The sequence below is a fragment of the Panthera onca genome, chromosome F1, assembly GCF_046562875.1.
Source record: "Panthera onca isolate mPanOnc1 chromosome F1, mPanOnc1 haplotype 2, whole genome shotgun sequence".
Lineage (NCBI taxonomy): Eukaryota > Metazoa > Chordata > Mammalia > Carnivora > Felidae > Panthera > Panthera onca.
Window position 1 is genome coordinate 42720098 of NC_138355.1, and position 19433 is coordinate 42739530.

General features: G+C 52.7%; 1 protein-coding gene across 1 annotated transcript in view; it reads left to right on the forward strand.

Annotated features, from left to right (window-relative positions):
* Positions 1–19433, forward strand: part of PKP1 (plakophilin 1) — a 51572-nt gene continuing 32139 nt past the window's right edge. The window contains exons 1-2 of the mRNA XM_060644067.3: positions 1–661; positions 11150–11256. Coding sequence (XP_060500050.2) covers positions 460–661; positions 11150–11256 — 309 coding nt within the window. The 5' untranslated portion in view covers positions 1–459. The remainder of the gene's footprint in view (positions 662–11149; positions 11257–19433) is intronic.

Here is a 19433-nt window from a genome sequence, read left to right on the forward strand (position 1 = left end):
AACAGGACGGAGGGGCGTCTCCCTGGGGCCTCACCTCCCGCACGTCACGGGGGAGGGAAGCGAGAGCAGGGAGCAGAGAGCAAGAAGACGCCGAGGCCCCACACTCCGGGCTCGCGGCCCTGCCCCCGCCCCCCTCCCCAAGAGCGCTCGCTCCCGCAGCGGCAGCGCCCTGCAGCTCGGCACCTGGCGGGGGCGCGCAGCCAGTGGAGTGGGTGGTGCAGGGCAGGGGTGGTATATCCAGTCTGACCGAGGGCGGGCCCCGCCAGTGCCAGCAGAGGGACGAGCCGGGGTGGAGGCGCCAGGAGCCGCCGCCGGGAGCCTCACGCGGACCTCTCACTCTATGGCCCTCGGGAGCCGCTGAGCGCCAGCAGAGCCGCAGCCGCCCGCCCGCCCGCCCGCCCCGCCGCACCTCGCCGCCCCTCTCGGCTCTCGCACGCCCGGCCCGCGCCTCCCGCCGCCATGAACCACTCGCCGCTCAAGACCGCCTTGGCCTACGAATGCTTCCCCGACCAGGACAACTCGACGCTGGCTTTGCCGTCGGACCAAAAGATGAAGACCGGCACGTCGGGCAGGCAGCGCGTGCAAGAGCAGGTGATGATGACCGTCAAGCGGCAGAAGTCCAAGTCTTCCCAGTCGTCCACCCTGAGCCACTCCAACCGAGGTAAAGACTTGGCGCCCGGCGCGGCCCGTGCGCCCCTGCCCCGCGCCCCTCGGCCGGGCTGCGGGGACAGGAGGTGGCGCGCGCCCCGGGGCGGGGGGGGGGGGGGGCGGGGTCTGCGCGGCCCGTCCGACCGGGTGGAGCGGAGGCCGGCGACCGGCTGGCGAGCTCCCCAGAAGCTGGGGGGCGCGAAGGCGGGCTCCCGCGGCGGGGGACACCGCCACGGGCGTCTCGCCAGCTCGCGGAGGCCGAGGATCGCCCGCGGGCCCTTGTCCAGGCCCAGAGCGGGGAAGGCTTTCTTCCCCCAACTGCTCTGGAACAGTCCCCGCCTCTCTCTTGTTCTGCCTCGGCCCCCCAGGGCTCCCCAGGGCTGTGTGCCCCCCTCACTCCCCGTCCTGTCCTTGAGGCTTTGCTTTTACTGCGCCAGCGGCAGGTAGCCGGCGCCCAGGCCGGCAGGTTCCCAGTGTGTGGCTGCCGGCGGGCAAGGGAGTCACTGTGACCCCAGTAGGTGCTCAGGAGAGGCTCTGCGGGACGGGGAGGTGCCGCGGGGAACAGGGACAAGCCCGTGGTGTGCCGCAGCACGCTAGCGGGAGCCTCACACCTGGAAGAGGCAAGTCTGGTTGGAAGGTCAGCCCAGGACCAGCGCGCTCCCTGAGGCTCCCTGAGGACCGGGAAGGAGGTCTGGGGATGCCCTGTTTCCTCAGTAGCTAATGCAGAAACTCCCTTTCCCACCAGATTCTCCCTACCTCACTTGGCTTAAGTAGGAAGGAACAAGTGTCAGGAGGACGCTTGTGCAGGAATTGAGGTTGGCAAGGCTGGGAATCCCAGAAGGCCCCCAGGGCTGAGCCCTCAGGGTGAGCACTTGTTTAGTTTAGGTGCTGGGCCTGACCAGCCATCGACCCCACCCCTTCACCCTGTGCTGAGGTCCCCCAAGCCTGGGAGGCTAGGAAAAAGTGATCGGCCCCCTGCAACTCAAGAAGGAAGGTACGATATCTGGCAGGGCCATTTGTGGAGAATTTTTAGGCCAGATACTTTAATACAAAGCATTTGCAGTAAGAATTACACACCAACCAGCAATCGTTCTGCTTATTTATTCATTTAGCTAAATTTCGCAAGTGCCGACAAAGATTCCACAGACTGCAAACCGGTACAGGTCAACCAAGACTTATTTATGCAGTCTGGCCCCTAAGAGAGTGTACAGGGTGTGGGGGTAGTAAAGAGGAAGGAGGCAAAGGAGACAGACCCCTGCCCACCTCCCACCACACACACACACGCACACACACGCACGCAACAGCTCACGTTTCCTACCTCTGGCTTTTTCTCTCTGCCTGTCTCTCTCATTCCTGAGTGGCCCCCGTGTAGAGCTGAGGGAGAGAAAATGGCTGGCTGAGGACTTCCCTGTACCCCGAACCTAAAGGTCTTTGCTGCTCAGTGTGCCCTTTGCCCTGGCCTGGACTCCTGGTTCCTCTCCTGCCAGACTTCCACTCAAGGTCATGCAGACTCCAGAGCATTTGCCTCCGTCTCTTTTATTTATGGTTTGATAGCTGCATACTAGCCTTTTTTGGAAGTAGGTTCGAGATTAAAAAAACAAAAAAGTGTCCCCATTTCTGGCCACGGTCCAGTCACAGCTCAAGGCAACCTACTCTCTTCTCTGCATAAGAGTCACCTATCCCTTTCCACTCCCACGCCATCCCAAGAAAATCTCAAAAATGCCAGGTGCTCTAAACACCCGTTCTTCTTCCCACCTGCAGGGATGCCAGCGAGCGTCTGTCATCATGCAGTGCTCTGTTTCTGGCCTTGACCTTTGTGGGTAACATCTATCCAGTGGGATCTCATTCTCTCCATCCCAAGGTCCTCCAGGGGGCTTCAGCCAGGTGACAGTTGACTTCCTTGGCTAATGCGTATCTTTCCAGAAATAGGTCTCTCTAAGGACTGACCCAGAAGGTGTGTCCCCTCTACCCTCAGCTCTGGCGAGGTTCCCACAGGGGCTAGTTTCCCCAGCGGCATCCTAGGTGGAAGAGGCGGTTAGATCACTTGGAGCTGGTGTTTCTGGTTTATCTGGCTTTGTTTTCATCAGATTTCCCCCTTCTCATCATCAGAACCGCCCAAGCGTTCCCTATGTGCCCAGTGGCCATTCCTACTACCTTTGCTCCCTCCTTTTGTGTTGGTTTATATCCCATGCACCTGCTGTGACTGCTGGGAGGGGCAAGTTGGCAGTTGTAGAAGGACCATACCCCAGGGCCTTGCCTTCACCCTGCTAGACACACTGGACACTCTTCAAGAGAGAAGAGTTGAATTCTCTAGGGTGTTTGGTTCTGTTGGGACCCCTGAATCCCACCGGGGCTCCTCTGGTTAAGAACAGCCGCTCCAAAGAAGGCCAGCCACACCTCACAGGTTGCCTGGCGGGGAGCCGCCACCCCTTGTATGCCATGAGGGACAGCCAGGAATCGGCCAGTGGTGTTTCTGGTAATAGAGCCAGCTTTTCCCCAGAGTCCTCCCCACTAGGGTTCTCTTCTGTCTTGTCGGTGAGGGGGAAATTGAGCCACCCATGAAAAAGGAGTCCTGTGGAAGGAGCCTGCCACACAATACCCATTTCCACCCATGCCGTCCCCCAAACACAGCAGATGAGACAGATGCCTCGTTGTGGTCCCCAGGGAGGGAGGCGAGGGCCCTGGTGTCATGAGACCCTGCAGAAGGAGACTGCTCTGAACCTGCCTGCCAGTGTGGGTCTTCTTGTGAACTGGCCACTAAGTATTACTCTCCTGTGCTTCCAGAGCGTGCTTGAATGCATCAGGGTGTCTTCTCAGACTGTGTGGGAAGCGGGAAGAAACCCAGGGGACGGGGCTGCTCAGCCAAGGATGTCTGCTAGGGAAACTTGACCTGCCTGAGGTGGGAAAGGCCCTGCAGGTGCTGATCATGAACTGCCCTGTCTGGGGGTCAAGGGCTATTGCACTGGTTAGGCAGCCTGGAGGGAAACTTTTCCACATTCAGGTTCTTTAAAAAAAAATTTTAATGTTTATTTATTTTTGAGAGAGAGACAGAGTGTGAGTGGGGGAGGAGCAGAGAGAGAGAGACACACAGAATCAGAAGGAGGCTCCAGGCTCTGAGCTATCAGCCCAGAGCCCGATGCGGGGCTCGAACTCACGAACCGTGAGATCATGACCTGAGCTGAAGTCAGACGCTTACCAACTAAGCCACTCAGGCGCCCCCCCACATTCAGGTTCTTTAGAACTTCCCTTGATATCTCTTCCTAAAACTTAACCCACATCTCATTTGATCCAACTTCAACACACACACACACACACACACACACACACACACACACACACACCACTGCCTCTGCCATGAATACTCATCACACACCAAGTTTAATGACACTACCTTTCTGTTCCACATCCCTTCTCCTTCCAGGCAAGTCCCAAGACTAGCCCATCATTCTTGTGTGTCTCACTACCTGCTTAGACATCTGTGATTTTTACTTTCAATTTTCTCCTTTCTTCTCCCAAGTACCATTTCCTATTTAACATGGCCAAACCTGAATTTCTCCCTGATCAGAGATAGGGTTGGGGCGACCTTAGGCTAGGGGAGGTGTCTGTCCACCCCGCTCCTTCATCATCCTGCATCTACCCCTCACCGGGCAGTTGCTACTCGAGGAGCTCCTAGGGGGCAGGCTTGTGCTGGCTTGGTGGCCGTGGCGTGTACAGGTGGAGGTTTGTTGGCATTTCTGTATTTGCATTTGGCTGTGTCTCAGCATAAGCCTCTGCCTGTGTGAGGGTCTGCTCATTCTACCCCCTTGAAAGTTGTCTGTTCCTGACCGCAGACCATAAACAGGCATCACTTCTGGGGTTGTTTTCTTGGGACTGAAGCTGGCACGGGAGCGAGTGAAGGGTGTCTGGGCTTCAGCTTATTCCAGCCGCGAAACATCCTAATTAAACTTCAAATGGACCAATTCCTGTTTCTTTACAACATATCTTGGCTTGAAGCTCAGGTTTTACCAGACTTTCCGTTTGCCTGTTACAACACATGCAAAAATGCCAAGTATTCCAGAATGTTTCATGGCAAATGTGGTTTCCCTGGAGCCTGCTCCTTTGCGAAGCTCGTTGGCAGAGGTTAAAAAAAATATAGAAATCAATGTTTCTCCCCACACACCAAATTGTAAATATCAAGAAGCCAATTGTTCCAGACCTAAAAATCTGGCAACTACCCCTGCCATGAGGTATGACCGCTAGAAGGTATGTGACGTTTGGACAAAGTAAGATGGCAGAATGTTAGATATCTTCATGTGAAGTTCTCTGTAGGCACACACCACACATGTGTGCATACACATATACACACGAATACCCACACCCATGCACATACACATGTGTGTACACACACACACACACACGCACACACTTACACACCACCTTGCAGTTCGTGCTAGGGCAAGAGTCCAGCCTGGTGTCAGGAGATCTGAGTTCTACCTGGATGGATTGTTGACTGCTGTGTGATCTGGGGCAAGTCACTGCCTCTCTCTGGGTCTCTGCAACTGTAAGAGATTGGATTAGATCATCTCCAACATGTGCCATGATGGGTAACAGTCTTTGGAAATAGATGGTGTCACTCCCTACCTCTGCAGGCCATCCCCCCAAACCAGCTGCAGCTGTCCTGCAAAAAGGCTCCTCTCCTCACTGTGTGTCACTCACGGTTTCCCTGTTGTAAACACCCTGACATACCAAAAGCCATCCAGTCCGCTGCTCTCAAACCTGCCTCTGCATCGAAATCACCTGGGGATTTTAAAAAATGCAAATGTTTGAGTCCCACCCTCAGAGATTCTGATTTAGTGAGCATGGGGGACAGTGTGGGCATCACTGAAAGGTTCCCAGGCAATACTGATGTGCATCAAAGTTACGGAATGGTTGTTCCAGTCCCCATCTTTCACTCACACTTAGATTCAGCATGAAGATCAGCCCCGTGGGATGCACACACACACACACACACACACACACACACACACACAAAAGGATGGACAGACATCTAACATGGTAATTGCTGAAGACAAGTTTTTAGTCTGGATCCCCAGCCAGGTGGCTGAGTCCTATTCTGACCTTTGCCCACACTAGACCACTGCTCTGCCCTCTGTGCCAGTCCTGTCCCTACAAGATGCTCCCACTCTCTGCCCTATCCTTGGGTTTAGTGGTGGCCAGGAACAGATGATCAGAAAGAGAAGCAGATGTGCTAGTGAGGGAGAGGAGCGGACACAGGCTGTAGCAGCATCTCTGCTCTGTACACATGCCCAGAAGAAGAGTAAGAACCATGCCAAAATGCCTGGTGCGGTTGTGCTGAACTCTCTGCCCACCTCAGGCTCATGAAAGCATCCAGATAGGAGATGTGTGTCCAGAGTGCTCCCAGCTGGCCCTGGCAGAAAGAAATGGGAGGGTGTCTGGCCATTCCCCTCCCTTGGGCACCTGAACGTTCACATGGGCACAGTCCAAACTGCCCAATCTTGAACATCTCTGAGGGAGATCGTGCTAGAAGTATCTTCTGGCAGTTCTTATTCTCTCATTTAAATTCCTCTTGCTATGGGCCTAGCCTGACGGAGCACCACAGGTGGAAGAGATTTCAGGGGGTGAGAGAAAGATGTTGTCAGGGCTGGAAGGTAAGGAGCTGCTTCCTTTCTCAAGGGTTCTGTGCTGAGGAACAGATGGACTTTACAGTGTAGAAGCCAGAAGAGACATCGACCGACCTTAAGGGATACAGATCAAACCGTAGATATACATCTAGGGCAGTGTGCCGTGGGACAAACCTTCCCGACTAGCAAGGGAGAGGCATCTGGGGCGGGGGGAGGGGTGGAGGAGAGAGGTTTCAGGTGACCTCTGTCCCTAAGGGCAGCCTGTTGATCATGAGTGCCTTCTCCAGGTAGACCCTGGTCCTGGGGTCAGGAGTGGGGTGGCGATCTAGTACGAGCAGGAGATCTCTCACTTCAGGGAGTTCCCAGCCTAACTGGGGACATCTAGAGCCTGCTTTCTGGGAGAAGGGCCCATAGGTGCACACGCGTGCGCACACACACACACACACCCACGTACCCACATACCCACACAATGTACAGAAGCCACACTCCAAGGAACACACAAACCAGCGCGGAGTGAATAGAGCAGTTGGACAGAAAGCTGGCATGGTTACGCTAGAGTGCCATGAGCTGGGTGCACTTTGGAGTGCCCAGAGCACTGGGTGGAGTCACCTGTAGGAGAAGCTGATTTTTGTGCAAGGTTTTGAATGCAGGGAGAGGGTTTGGCTGAGAAGAGAAAGAATGTTTCAGGTGCGGTGGGTGTGGCCTATTTGAAAGCTTGGAGGTGGAAAAGGATGAGTCATCCCTGCAAAGGTTTGCCCGTCCTCATTGGAGAGAGAAGTCCATATATCCTAACAAAGAAGCTGCCTCTCTTTTCAAAGCTTCGGTAGGCGAGAAAGCTTGGGTTGCCCCTATGACACAAGAGAGAATCAGATAATCATCTCAGGCACCAAAGGGAAGCAGCATCCAGGGACGCTGATGGTGTGAGTGGTAGATTTTCTGAGAGGGCTTTACGCCCTGAAACACTGACACAAGCTGAGACAAGCTGTGTGGACAGAGCCGCTGGAATGGCTTGTATGCTGAAGAAAGCGATACATTCTCTGAGACATCTGCTCTTTGACCTTGGGGTTCTGTGGGTGGGTTGTCTCCTGGGGACAATGCACAAGTTGAGCCGGCAGCCGGCTTTACTGAGAAGCCACCAACTTTGTTTACGGCGTGTGTGCCCTTCTAGAGAAAACGGTGGGAATGCAAGCACTCAGATACAAGAGTAGGGGTGATTCTGTGGGGTGAGCTGGGTGCTGGGATCACCTCCCCTTACCACTCCTGACACCAAGAATCCTCCTCAAGGAGGTGGTTGTGCCTGTTCTAAAGCTGTTCTCAGACCCTCTGTCTTCCTGGATTACCCAGCAAACCCCCCCCCCCCCAGCTGCCTCCAGGGACCTCTTTGGGTGGGAGGAGGGCCTGGTTGAGTAAGCCTTCAAGGACCCTGATCCCATGCTGCAATTTGGGGGATGTGGAGCCTCTAGGCACCAGAAATCTAAGCACCTCCACCATGAGGGGTGGGTAAGGAGAACTGGTTGACAAAAAAGGCCAGCTCAGTCCAGGTTCGGCCCAGCCCCTCCCAGAGCCACGCCCTGTGCCCAAGATCCCAGGGAAAGAAGAGACACAATTCTTGCCTCAGTGAGTGCCCAAAGTACATGACGATGGACACTGGCACAGTCATGAGATGGAGAACTGATTACACCTTTCCATGCCCTTATTCCAAGGAGGCAGTCAACCAGGGTCATGGGACCAGGTAGAGTTAATCAGGAAAGGCTTCTTAGAAATGAGTTCTGAAGAAGTCAGAGGACTAGATGGAGAAGTGAAAGCTTTCAGAGCTATTACTATTACTGTCATTGAGAACCCCCATGTTCTTGGTGTTGAGCCTGACTTTCCAAAGGCAGGGTGTACCAGCCAGACACCCTAGGGTCAGGAGAGGGGAGCAGCGCTCTTACGAACAGAGCTCACCTCCTTCCTGCACCTCATTGGTCATCGGGCACAATACGGAGTGTGACTTCAGGTAGGTAAGTTCTCTGGACTCCTCCTTTAGCTCAGAACCTTGGCCCCCAAGTGCAGCTACCTTTCTGCCAGAGAGGCAGCACTGGCTGTTGTGATGGCAGCCTCGTTCTCACAAGGAAGCCAAGCAAAGCATCTTAAGGTGGGAGTCAAGTGATCTGACCCCCAATTGCAGACGGATCTTAGGGGGTGCCTTCAGGAGCCACCTGGAAGGACCTGGAGACCTTGGCCCCACCAGTAGGGAGTGCTATAGCCCACACCTGCCATCACTAAAGTCACCACTAGGACACAGGGACCGGCTTTGGAGTTATAGGACATTCCAGAGGTCCTATTCACCCCTGCCTCCTTGACAGAGAACTCCCTACCTCCCACATGGAGAAGATTATGTGAGAGGGAGGCAGGCAGATGCAGGGCATAGAGGGAAACGATGCTTCATCTGATGACGGAGAGGGTGAGTGATGTCACTGCTGACAGATTCCCTTTTGAGAAAGAGTAGAGGCCCCATGGGAGCCTGCCCTCCACTGAGCCTCCCGGGGATGCCTCCCCTAGCAGAAGGCCTCCCTGGGGCTCCATAGAACTCTCCATCGCCACCCCAAATTTTCCATCTGACAGCAGCTGGCTGACCCACACCTGCCCTTGGATGAGAGATCCCTGCTCATGGGGCAACAGCCAAGTGAACGCCGGCCTGCCAAACCCTGGAAGGGATGATAGAAGTAGGCCGGATGGAGGAGAGTCAGACGAGACCTGCTGTCAGCTGCCCCGGGCCCTGACCATGCATGCCTAAGGTCCTGGCTGCAGCCCCTTCCCTGGTGTAAGCTGCTTCTGGGCGTCTGAGCCCATGAGATTGTTTCCAGGCTCCTCCTAACAAAGGCAGCCTTTCGGGGGGCAGGGGGTGCAGCTTCCTGAGAAAGGGAGAGGAACAAGCTGTGTATGCTCAATAGAGGAGCTTACAGTAGGTCAGAGGCTCAGGGAGAGTCCCCGTCAGGAGTCAGGCCTGGGCCTGCAGGACACCTCTGGGAGGACCTGAGGCAGGCAGCAAAGGAGGTGCTGGTGTAGCCTTTGATGTCTCCCCGTCTTCCTTACAAGCTTCTCTGAATGCCATGGGGCATGGGTTACTATAATCATACAGTCATGGAACACTGGAGCTGTATGCGGCCTTTGGGGTGTATAGAAGCCAACCCCTTCTTTTTACAGAAGAAGCTGAGGTCCAGGGAGAGCAAGTGACTTGCCCAAATGTCAGAGCCAAGACCAAGGTCAACACCTGTAGGCTCCCAGGGCAAACTGTCTCTGCCACAGCCTGTAACCTTAATGGCCTATTGGTCCTCCATGATGGGGGAGTGGTAATCGGGGGCAGTGCCCCTTCTGTGTGCTATGGGGTGGTCGTCTGGCTGGCTTTCGAGAGAGGAGGTGGCACCACGCAGAGATGCCTGCCACATTCCAAAGCTGCCCCTCTGCTATTCCATCTGCCCTCAGCCCAGATACTCCAGTCCCCCCACCATCCCCAAAAGATGTGGGAGTCTGAGTGGGTATGGTGGATGGGGAAGGAGCTAATCTGGCTGGGAAAGATCAATGTCAAACCCTTCCCCCTAGACAAGGTTTCAGATGCTGGAGTCTGACCATCACTTCAGAGAAAACAAGTGGCCCTCCCCCTTAGGAGGCTGTCACTGGATCCCACCTTCCTTTTTTCCCAGAGGGCTCATCATCTAATAAGAGTGTGGGGCAAGCCTTGCTCTGGATGTCCAGACCATACAGCCATGACTTTTCCCTCATGCAGGTCCCAGTGTAGGGAATGGGACGGTAAGCAAGATGTGAGTCAGGGTACAGACAGCAGGGCACTGTGTGTTTAGAGATAGAAGAGATTGCCTCGGGCAGGGTTGGTCAGAAGAGGCTTCCGCAAAGGGGTGAGGTCGTGAGCTTGGCCTTGAAAAATAGGTGAGATCTGAATGTTGTGACTGATAGGGGAAAGCAGACTCCGCAAGGGACACGGTATGAGCAAAGTCATGGCCATGTCACGGTCAGCCGTGTTTCAAGGACAGTGAGACAGCGAACAGACTAGCTTTTGCAGTGTTGGGACGATCCTTTGGAGGCCACTTGCCATCTGGTGAAGGGGAGAAGGGAAGGTAGCCCTACCAGCAGCCCAAAACCCAGTTCCGATTTCTGTGATTCAAAGCCATTTTGCCGCTAATAACCCTAATGACACTCTATCCTCTCGCGGAGCCTATCATTTGTGGGTCTCCAAGCACTCCGAAAACATTAATTAATCCTCACTGGGGCCTTTGAGGTTGATGGCCACCCTCCCCACTTCACCATCTGGAGCACCTAGAGGATGAAGGAAAGGACAAAAGATCACCTCGTCACTCTTGGGGGCCGGGCTGACGTTTGAAACAAGAGTCCTGCCCTGAACTGGCCTCTAATCAGCCCTCAAGGCTCTGTGGCCCTGACCTTAGGACTCTGGACCTGGAATGCTGAGATCCTGCCAGGCTTCCCCCAGTGGGAAGCTTATCCTTGTGGAACACGGAGTCGTGATTCCCTTGAATGGAATGGCGGTGCTCCGAGGCCCTCCAGTCCAACTCCTGACCTGTAGATGTCAAGTCACCCCAAGCCCAGGGAGACAGTTAGTCAGCCCAGGAAGGGCTCAGCTGGTTTGCAGAGCTGTCCCCGCCGCAGTCTGCCTGGGCCCTTCCTCGGCCCTGGCTGTGGAGGAGGTAGAGCGGAGAGACGGAGAAGGCAAGTAGATGATACATTTCCTATCCTGCTCCTTCAAGAGCTCACACCTGGTCTCCTCCATGGGGTATGGTGTACCTGGATACAGAGGCGACGCTGTGGGGAGGAGAGGCGAGTGAAGAGCGTGGCCATCACTGTCCTAACGCCCTGCCTTTGTCCTCAAGGTTCCATGTATGATGGCTTGGCCGACAATTACAACAACTATGGGACCACCAGCCGGAGCAGCTACTATTCCAAGTTCCAGGCGGGGAATGGCTCATGGGGATATCCGGTAAGGAGCTGCGTGCATTCAAAAAGACCTGGGGTGTTGGGGAGTGGTTTAGGGTTTATGACGGAGCAAACCTGCATTGGTTGCTGAGAAGAGTGATACAGGGTGGAAGGGGGCTGCTTTGGTCCATGAGGTGAGGCCCGCCAACCAGGACCAGGTCCATTTGCTTGGCCATTATTTCATAGATGGCTGTTAGTGCAGGCTCCTGTTTGGGCTGATTGGATATTTCCAAATGTCCCACATGAGAACATTGTAGAAAAAGCATAAAGAAAACAGCATATTTTTAAGCCCATTTTCCAAAATGTCTGATATGATCATGGATTTGAGAGAAGTTTGAATTCTTGAGGTCCATTTGTGGATTAACTTAAATGTTGCTAGGAAACTCCTGAAGGGACCTCTCTGCTCAATATGTGCTGATGACCAAGGAGAATGCTCTAGAAGTCTCCTGGGGCTAGGAGAGCATGTCCCCTGCAGTGACTCTTGGATAAGAGGGCACATGCTGGAATGGAGCATTGCTTGAGTTTATAAGGTGGACAGGGGCGCCTGGCTGGCTCAGTTGGTGGAGCATGCAACTCTTGATCTCAGGGTCATGAGTTCGAGCCCTAAGTTGGGTGTGGAGTGTCTGTAAGTTGGATACATCTGGATTCAAATCGGAGCTCTGCTACTCACCGAGCATGTGACCCTGGGCAAGATAATTCTACCTCTGGGCCTCAGTTTCTTCACATATAAAATGGATATAACAAAGTCGTCCTCGTGTGGTCATCATCAGGATTCAATGAAATAATGTGCGTGGAAAAAAAACTGATGATAATTAGTCTTCAGGTCAGTTTTAAAACGAACACAGGTAGAGATTATTCTAGATCCTTTAATCTTGGCCCTGTCACTGTCTTTCTTTGTGATTTCAAAGAAATCACTATGCCCATCCATCCATCACTGAACAAATATTTATTTAGCCCTACCTCTGCACCAAGGTCTGTGGTAAATGCTCTGGTTCAACCATACAAACCAGCGTTGGCGCTCTCTTCAACTCCAAAATCAAGGGTATTGGGCTAAGTGACACCCAAGTTTTCTCCCTGTTTCCAAATTCTATGACTTTCATTTATTTTTGCTAATTTTAACATTAGCCTGTATGGTTCTTGGGAATTCTTTTGTGAGGCATTATGCAGATGGGGCTAAAGATTGCCTTTCCATGGGAATCTGGGGCACTGTCTTCTTGGAGCTCCAGGTTTCAGTGCTATTTGCTTTGAGGTCACATTGCTTACAGATGTCACCCCTGAGCGTCAGGGTCCCGGGCAAGGAAGAGGGTTTACGAGTTGGGTGTTCTTTTTATTGTCAGTGTGATCCTCCCTTCCTAAGTTCTTGCTGGGGCTAATTGTGGAGTATTTGTCTTTCTTGCATGTTACAGGTTAGGGACTAAAGGGAGGCGTTAACTAGGTTTCCGGCAAATGTATTTCCCTCCCATTTTTTTCCTGATTTTTTGATGTCAATTGATACCCTCAGAGCAACATATGGACAGTTGACTGAGCCCATAAGCCGGCAGATCAAGGCTCAGATGTGAATCAAGTGCTCTGACACCAAGAGTGATGACCAGACAGAATCTGACTTAGAGAAAATGACTTAGTAATGCAGTATAAAGGATTATATGAGACCCAGGGAAGGCAGATCACTGGAGGAGACTAGTAGTCAGAATGAATAATCATGCTGACAGGATAGATGTTACACATCGTTACATATATTTTGTTACACCTCAGAGCCTAGAAAGCTTAGCTTTTAGCCTGGCTTCTGCTACTCCCGTGGCTCTGTGACTTTGGATAAACCTCTTCTCTGAGTATCAGTTTTCTCATCTGTAAAGTGGGAACAAAGCTATCTGTGTGTGTACTTCACCCACAGGTTGGTGTTACAGTAACGGGGAAGTGTTATCAGATGGGCAGTGTGGGGTCATTACACATGGAAATTTGTCACCAAGAACCGCAAAGGAACTCTTTCAGAGGTGTTTCTTTAAAAAAAAAAAAATTCTCCACACGGCCCATGTTGGGCATTTCTTCTGGCTAATCAACTCAATCTTCAGCAATCTCAGCAGCTCCTGATGCTCCCAAACCAGCCCCGCCCCTCCCCGCACCTATTTTCTGACAATCCATTAAAATTCCTTCCCTTTCCCGCACCCTAAGGCCCAACCCTTCTCGCTCCGTCTTCGCTGGCGGTACTTCAGACATGACTCATGTCAGGGCAGCTGCTCAGGCACGTCCTGTCTCCTCTCAGTTCAGGAGGGGCTATGGGAACGGCAAAGAGCTGAGCACACATGAGGATTTGGCAGAAGGAGGGGGCGAGGAAGGGAGGAAATGGAATAATTGATATTGGAGCCAGGCATATAATCAGCCAAGGACTGGGCAAAACCAAACAGGGCCAGGACTTAAGAAGGAGAGAGGGACAAAAGGTAATACAGGTCTGTGGCGGTGAGATAATCTCACCACGATTTCCTCTCCTCTCTTTTGGTGAAACCAACATGGTGGCAGAAAGCAGGGAGTGAGGGGAGCAGGGTGAGGTGCGGTGGGTCTGTACAAGCCTCGTCAGCGGGTTTCGGCAGTTTCTGAAAGCTGCCGAAGGACTGTTTCCTGCATACACTTCACGTTCCCTCCGTCAGCCAACTCGTCTTGAGCAACTCCAGGGCGGGGCAGGGAGCTGGGCGCGCTGCGGACACACAGGCGAAGAGCTTCATCTGCCTTCGGCCTCAGTGAACTTGCAGTCGAGCTGGGAGAAGCATGGAGGTCAAAAGACAAGTTGAATCCTGGAATATCCCGGAATATTGCGGCAGTTCTGCCATTGTTCAAAAGATCCCCAGATACCTGTTTGAGATTTTTCTAGATTTAAAAAGAAAATACAACTGTCAGTGTCCTTTTAGGAGCCATATGAGAAAACCAGTCTCGTTTCTTTCTTGTCATGCATGGCCTGGGTTTGACCAGAAACAGTATTAACCACTTGGAGCACCTCACTCCTCACTCCTTATGCACAGAGGGCTGGAGGCTGCTTTTCCACGGGAATCTGGGGGCACCGTCTTCTTGGAGCTCCAGGTTTTGTGCCATTTGCTTTGAGGCTGCGCTGCTTACCCTGAGTATCAGGGCCCCAGGCAAGGGAGAGGGTTTATGAGTCGGGCGTTCCAATTACAAATACCGCATGAACTTCAGTTAACAGAGATCTGTCCCCATGAAGCATATATTTTATTTAAATATGCAAAGGATCTGCAGGCCATTCCAAAACGAAAGTTCTAAAAATATTTAAAAAGCAGTGGTGTTACCCTCTGATTTTACCTTATATTCTATATCAGCCATAGCCTTCTTTATTTTTTATTTAAGAAAATTTGTTTTAATGTTTATTTATTTTTGAGAGAGAGAGAGAGAGAGAGCACGAGCAGGGGAGGGGCAGAGAGAGGGAGGCACAAAATCCGAAGCAGGCTCCAGGCTCCAAGCTGTCAGCACAGAGCCGGACACGGGGCTCGAACCCACTAACAGTGAGATCATGACCTGAGCAGAAGTCGGACGCTTTCACCGACTGAGCCACCCAGGCGCCCCTATATCAGCCATAGCCTTCTAATTTAAGTATATATGTAAATTATAATTTATATATAATATATAATTGTACCACTTGGAATCTAGGGTCGCTGATATTGCAAATTAAGAACATTGAACAGAGGGAGTCTTATAATAAAATAGGACTTAAAACATTAAGTTAGTGAGACGCACAAAAAGCATCAAGGAAAAGATTGATCCAAAGAAAGTCGTTGGTCCAGTCAACACTCTGCTGGCCACTCCAACCTCCTCCTCCTTCAGAGACATGTACCTTCTAGAGGACAGCAGGAGCCCCAGGGTCCCAACCTCAGGGAGAAGGAGGAGCTGGGTGAGATGGGCCAAAGGGTGGGGCAGTTCTTATCCTTACTGCCCAGTTTCTCAGGTAAACAGGCTCTGCTATTCTGCTCCAGTTCTCAGAACCAGACTAGTGAAATATTAGGGCCCCAATGAGGTTTACGCTTTACAACTGAGGATACCCAGGCCCGGGGAGGATGTAAGACTCATCGAGGGTCACACAGCTGGTTAATGCAACAGCAGACTAGACCCCTGGCCTCCTAACTCCTAATCTAATGCCGTTTTGTTTTCATTACTCCAGACTTTGGATGGTCTTTTTATATGGGGTTTTTGTTTGGTTTCGTTTGGTTTTGCATCTCAATATTTTAACACCACGACCATGTTGTAGGGACCTGCAAGAGATCTGTGAGTTTGGATCCCTTAATTTCCTCCCTCCTCCTGTCCTCCAACCAAACCTGCTCTTTCCTTGAGGAGTCAGCCTAGCTCAAAAGAAGCAGGAGAGCGGCCATTTTTTTCCCTTCCTAAACTCAAGCAGAATTCACTCAGCTGTAAGGGTTAATAGGGTCAGGGCAGGGATACCAAATAAAATGCAATGAAATACAATAGTTGGGACATATTTATACTAAAAGATTATTTGTTGTTTACCTGAAATTCAGATCTTGTACTTTTATTTGCGAAATCTGGCAACCCTGGGTCAGGGTATCTTCCCACACACTCCTTGTAATAAAAACAAGCCTCCCTTAAAGGGCTCCTCTACTAGGCCAGGGCCCAAACATAATTACGTCAGGCCATAGCCGCCTCTGGTGAGAACATGGAAGCTGTTTGACTCCTGTGAGGGGTCCTCAGAATGGGTCCCTTGAATACCTTCCTCTGGGTCAGCTGAGACCAGAATGAGGAGGGGCACAGAGCTTGAGGCACTGGAAGGCCCAGCCCTTCCATTCCCAAGCTGTAAATGGGGTTTGTCCTAGATGAAGCTGAGGCAAGTGCACAATTTTGATATCCAGAGAATGTTTCTGGATTAAGACAATAATCTCCTTCTCTATCAGCTCCAACTTGAAAACATTTTCCTGCTTATAAATCAGGAAGCGCATCTTTAGCTTCAAGTGTTCTGGGAGGCACATCAAGTGAAATGTTCTTTGGTTGTGGGTTGAACTAGACCATCCTGCCCAGACAGGAGCTGATTCGCAGAAGAGAGAAGCCATGCCAAGCATCATCAGTCAGGAGGTCTGGGCTAGAGATACCTTGAGGACCGCCATATTGAATCACTCAACTATGCTCAGTTAAATCGAGGCCAGTGCTCCTGAGAGTGAGAATCCCCCGGACTACAACCAGGGAGAATTCTGCCTTTGTCCTGTTTATTGACCCCATTTCTCTACATTAATCCAATATTCACTAGCAAGTCTTTCTCAGCTGAACTTGCCTAACTGACATGTCAGTAGTTGATAATCTATCCATGACAGAGTTTTATGGGCAACGCGCTAAGGACCCTCACCCTGAGAAGAACTGACCCTGCCCACCTCAAGCCCGAAGCCCCCTGGGTGGCCCTCTTTTACAGATGAGAGGGCTGGGGTTGTATGAAGTTTCCACAGGGCATGAGAAACTCAAACACAGTATTCCCCAGTTAGCCATGTGGCTGGGCCAAGGCAGGGCTCTGGGCCAGGTACTACAGAGGACCTGCCAGAAAGAAACAGGATAGGATCCTTGCCCTTGACGCAGAGAAAGAGATCATCTTTACCAATCCACAGTTAACGCAGTCCGTTCCCCAAAACAGCCAGGTATGGAGGAAAATCCTTACACTCTGGCCATGAACTTTGGAAACAAATCCTGGCTCTGCCCCTTACCTGGCTGTGTGACCCAGGCAAGTTCTTAACCTGACTGAACCTCAGCTTGCCCATCTCTGAAGTGGCTGAGAATTCCTATCTCAAAAGGCAGTAAGGGTTGTGAATATGGCATGTCAGATTCATAGTGGGGAGGCCTGGATTCCAGTCTCAGCTGGGCTGTGACACGCTGAGGGATCTGGGGCGGTCTTCACCTCTCCAGGCCTTGGTTGTCCCACCCGTGGGTCAAGGCAGTTGGATTAGATCCTAGCCAAGCACCCATTGAGCTCCAACTTCTCAGGTTCTGTGTGATTCGAGAGCTGAGTCTGAGTAGCTGCAGGCCTCCATAACCAAAGCCTACATGATGGTTTTCCTGGAAGCAGGGGTGGGGGCAGGGGCAGATCTTCCGCTGAGACCCCCACTTCCACCAATGTATGGATCATGGCTTCTGTACTTCCTCCCTGCTTTCATCTGACCATCTCCAAGCACCAGGAAAACAGCAGTTAATTAACCCTTGCAACAGGATGGAAAGGTGGTAGGACTTCATTTACTTGAGCTTTACAGAGAGGAAACGGGCACAGCAATGGCTCCACCTAGTAACTGCCCTGACTTACAAAGTCAGGCTCGACCCCCTCCCCTGCTCCCATTTCTCAACTATGAATGCCACTTTCCAGAGACGCCAGCCGGGCTCCTCTGGCAGTGCCTGCTGGGCCTCTGTTCTTGAAAAGTCCAGGAGAAGGGAAGATAGAGGGGATATAGACTCCTTCTCCCAAGCAGGCCTGGCTCCTGCTCTAAGAGGGAGTGATTGATGTGTTTGCCAACTCAGTGTCCCTGCTGCCAGCCTGTGACTCACCCCCACTCAGCCCTGGGAGATAGGAGGGTCCCACAAGGGCCCCAGGCTCTCACCCAACAAGAAGAGACAATGATCCTACTTGCCGAGGGACAGAATGTGCCCGAGAGAATAAGGCGAGGGAGCGAGAGCTGGCAGGGCCGGCTCCCGGGGGACCCCTCCCTGTGGAGAGCAGTAGCTTGGCTTGTGGTATGTTTCCACAGACACCTTGCTGGGGCCAGAGACGCTCCTATATTTAAACCGTGGAGAAGAAGCATGTGGCAAACGCCTATATCTGGGGTGTCCCTGAGGGATGGGCCCTCCTTTGCAAGCTGCAGTCCCCTGGAGGGGCTCTGCTTTTCGTGTGAGAAGTTCCCACTGCCTTTGAGTTGGGTGCTCAGTGAGGAGCTTGCTTTAGGGCTCGATTTCCCTGCGCAGCTGACTTCAGCCTCTTAGGGAAACCTGAGGCCCCTCCTCATGGCCAAGGTTTGGGTGAGCCAGAGAGGACTCCCCAGAGGCCAAAGATAAGGTAGAGAAAAGGAGGAAGCACCGGCCTGGACGTGGGGTTCTCCATCACTGCCCATGAGGCCGTTGCTGGGACACCCCCCCCCCCCCCCCCGCCTCCTGACGGGGCCTCGGGTTTATCAGCAGCAGGAGTAGACAGTGGCTCCATCTTGAAGCCATCCCTGAAGCTCTGATATTCCAGATCCTGGGCCTCCCTCAGGGGAGAGGAGTCAGGGAATGGCTCCCATGTCCACACCATGGACTTGCAAAGGGCTAAGAACGTGGTTCCAGCGAGCACACGCAAGTAGCTTCCGACGGCGGGCTTCAAGCAGAGAAAAGCAGGCCAGGCTGCCGGAGGAGCTGAGCTTGGAATGAGACGTGAAAGGAGAGGAGGGCTGCCCTCAGCAGAGAGGATGTGGGCAGAGGAGAAACGCTCCTGGGCCCGGGGCTTGGTCTGACAGTAGCCCTTGGGCCCTTTTTCCTGACTGATCACCCCCAAGGAGGTGGCTATTTGCATATTGCCAGCCCCAGAGTTCTCAAGAGACTTACTTCCCTGGCCTCTGGTAACCAATTCCTGGGGGCACAGTACCCATGGTGCCTGTCTGAGCTGAACAAGCCTGCTGCCCACACCTTCCTTCTGCCCCTGAGGAGCACCAGACCCAGGAGAAGGCAGTGAGGGCCCTCATGGGGGAGGGAAGGCCCGGCAGTTTGGTCAGAACACTCAGGGAGAGATGTCACTGCCCACTGCCAAGGGACTCCCTGGGGCAGCGATAGAGCAGAGGGCAGCAGCCCAGGACACCGTCAGTGGCTGGCGCTTCTCAGACAATGCGCTAGAGGGAATTCCCTCCCCTCACGAGAGACAGCAGCGCCATTTTGCATCTTCCTTCAGCTTAATCTCTGCTGGGTGCCTCTGGGGCTCCATTTCTTCCAGCCTGACAGATCGGGGGAGGCGGTTATCCCCTGACCACATAGAGTAGAATTATGCCTTCTTCCAAGGAGGAAGATGGCATGAGTTGGTCGCTATTCTCACCTTCCGTCTCACGCACAAATTCAAGGTAGAGCCTCTGAGACTCTAGAGGGAAGATTGGAAGAGTGAAGGATAATTATACACTTTTTTATTTTGCTCCAGAAGAAAATTAGTGGCGTTCGGGGCCTGGGTTTTGTTTTGTGGGG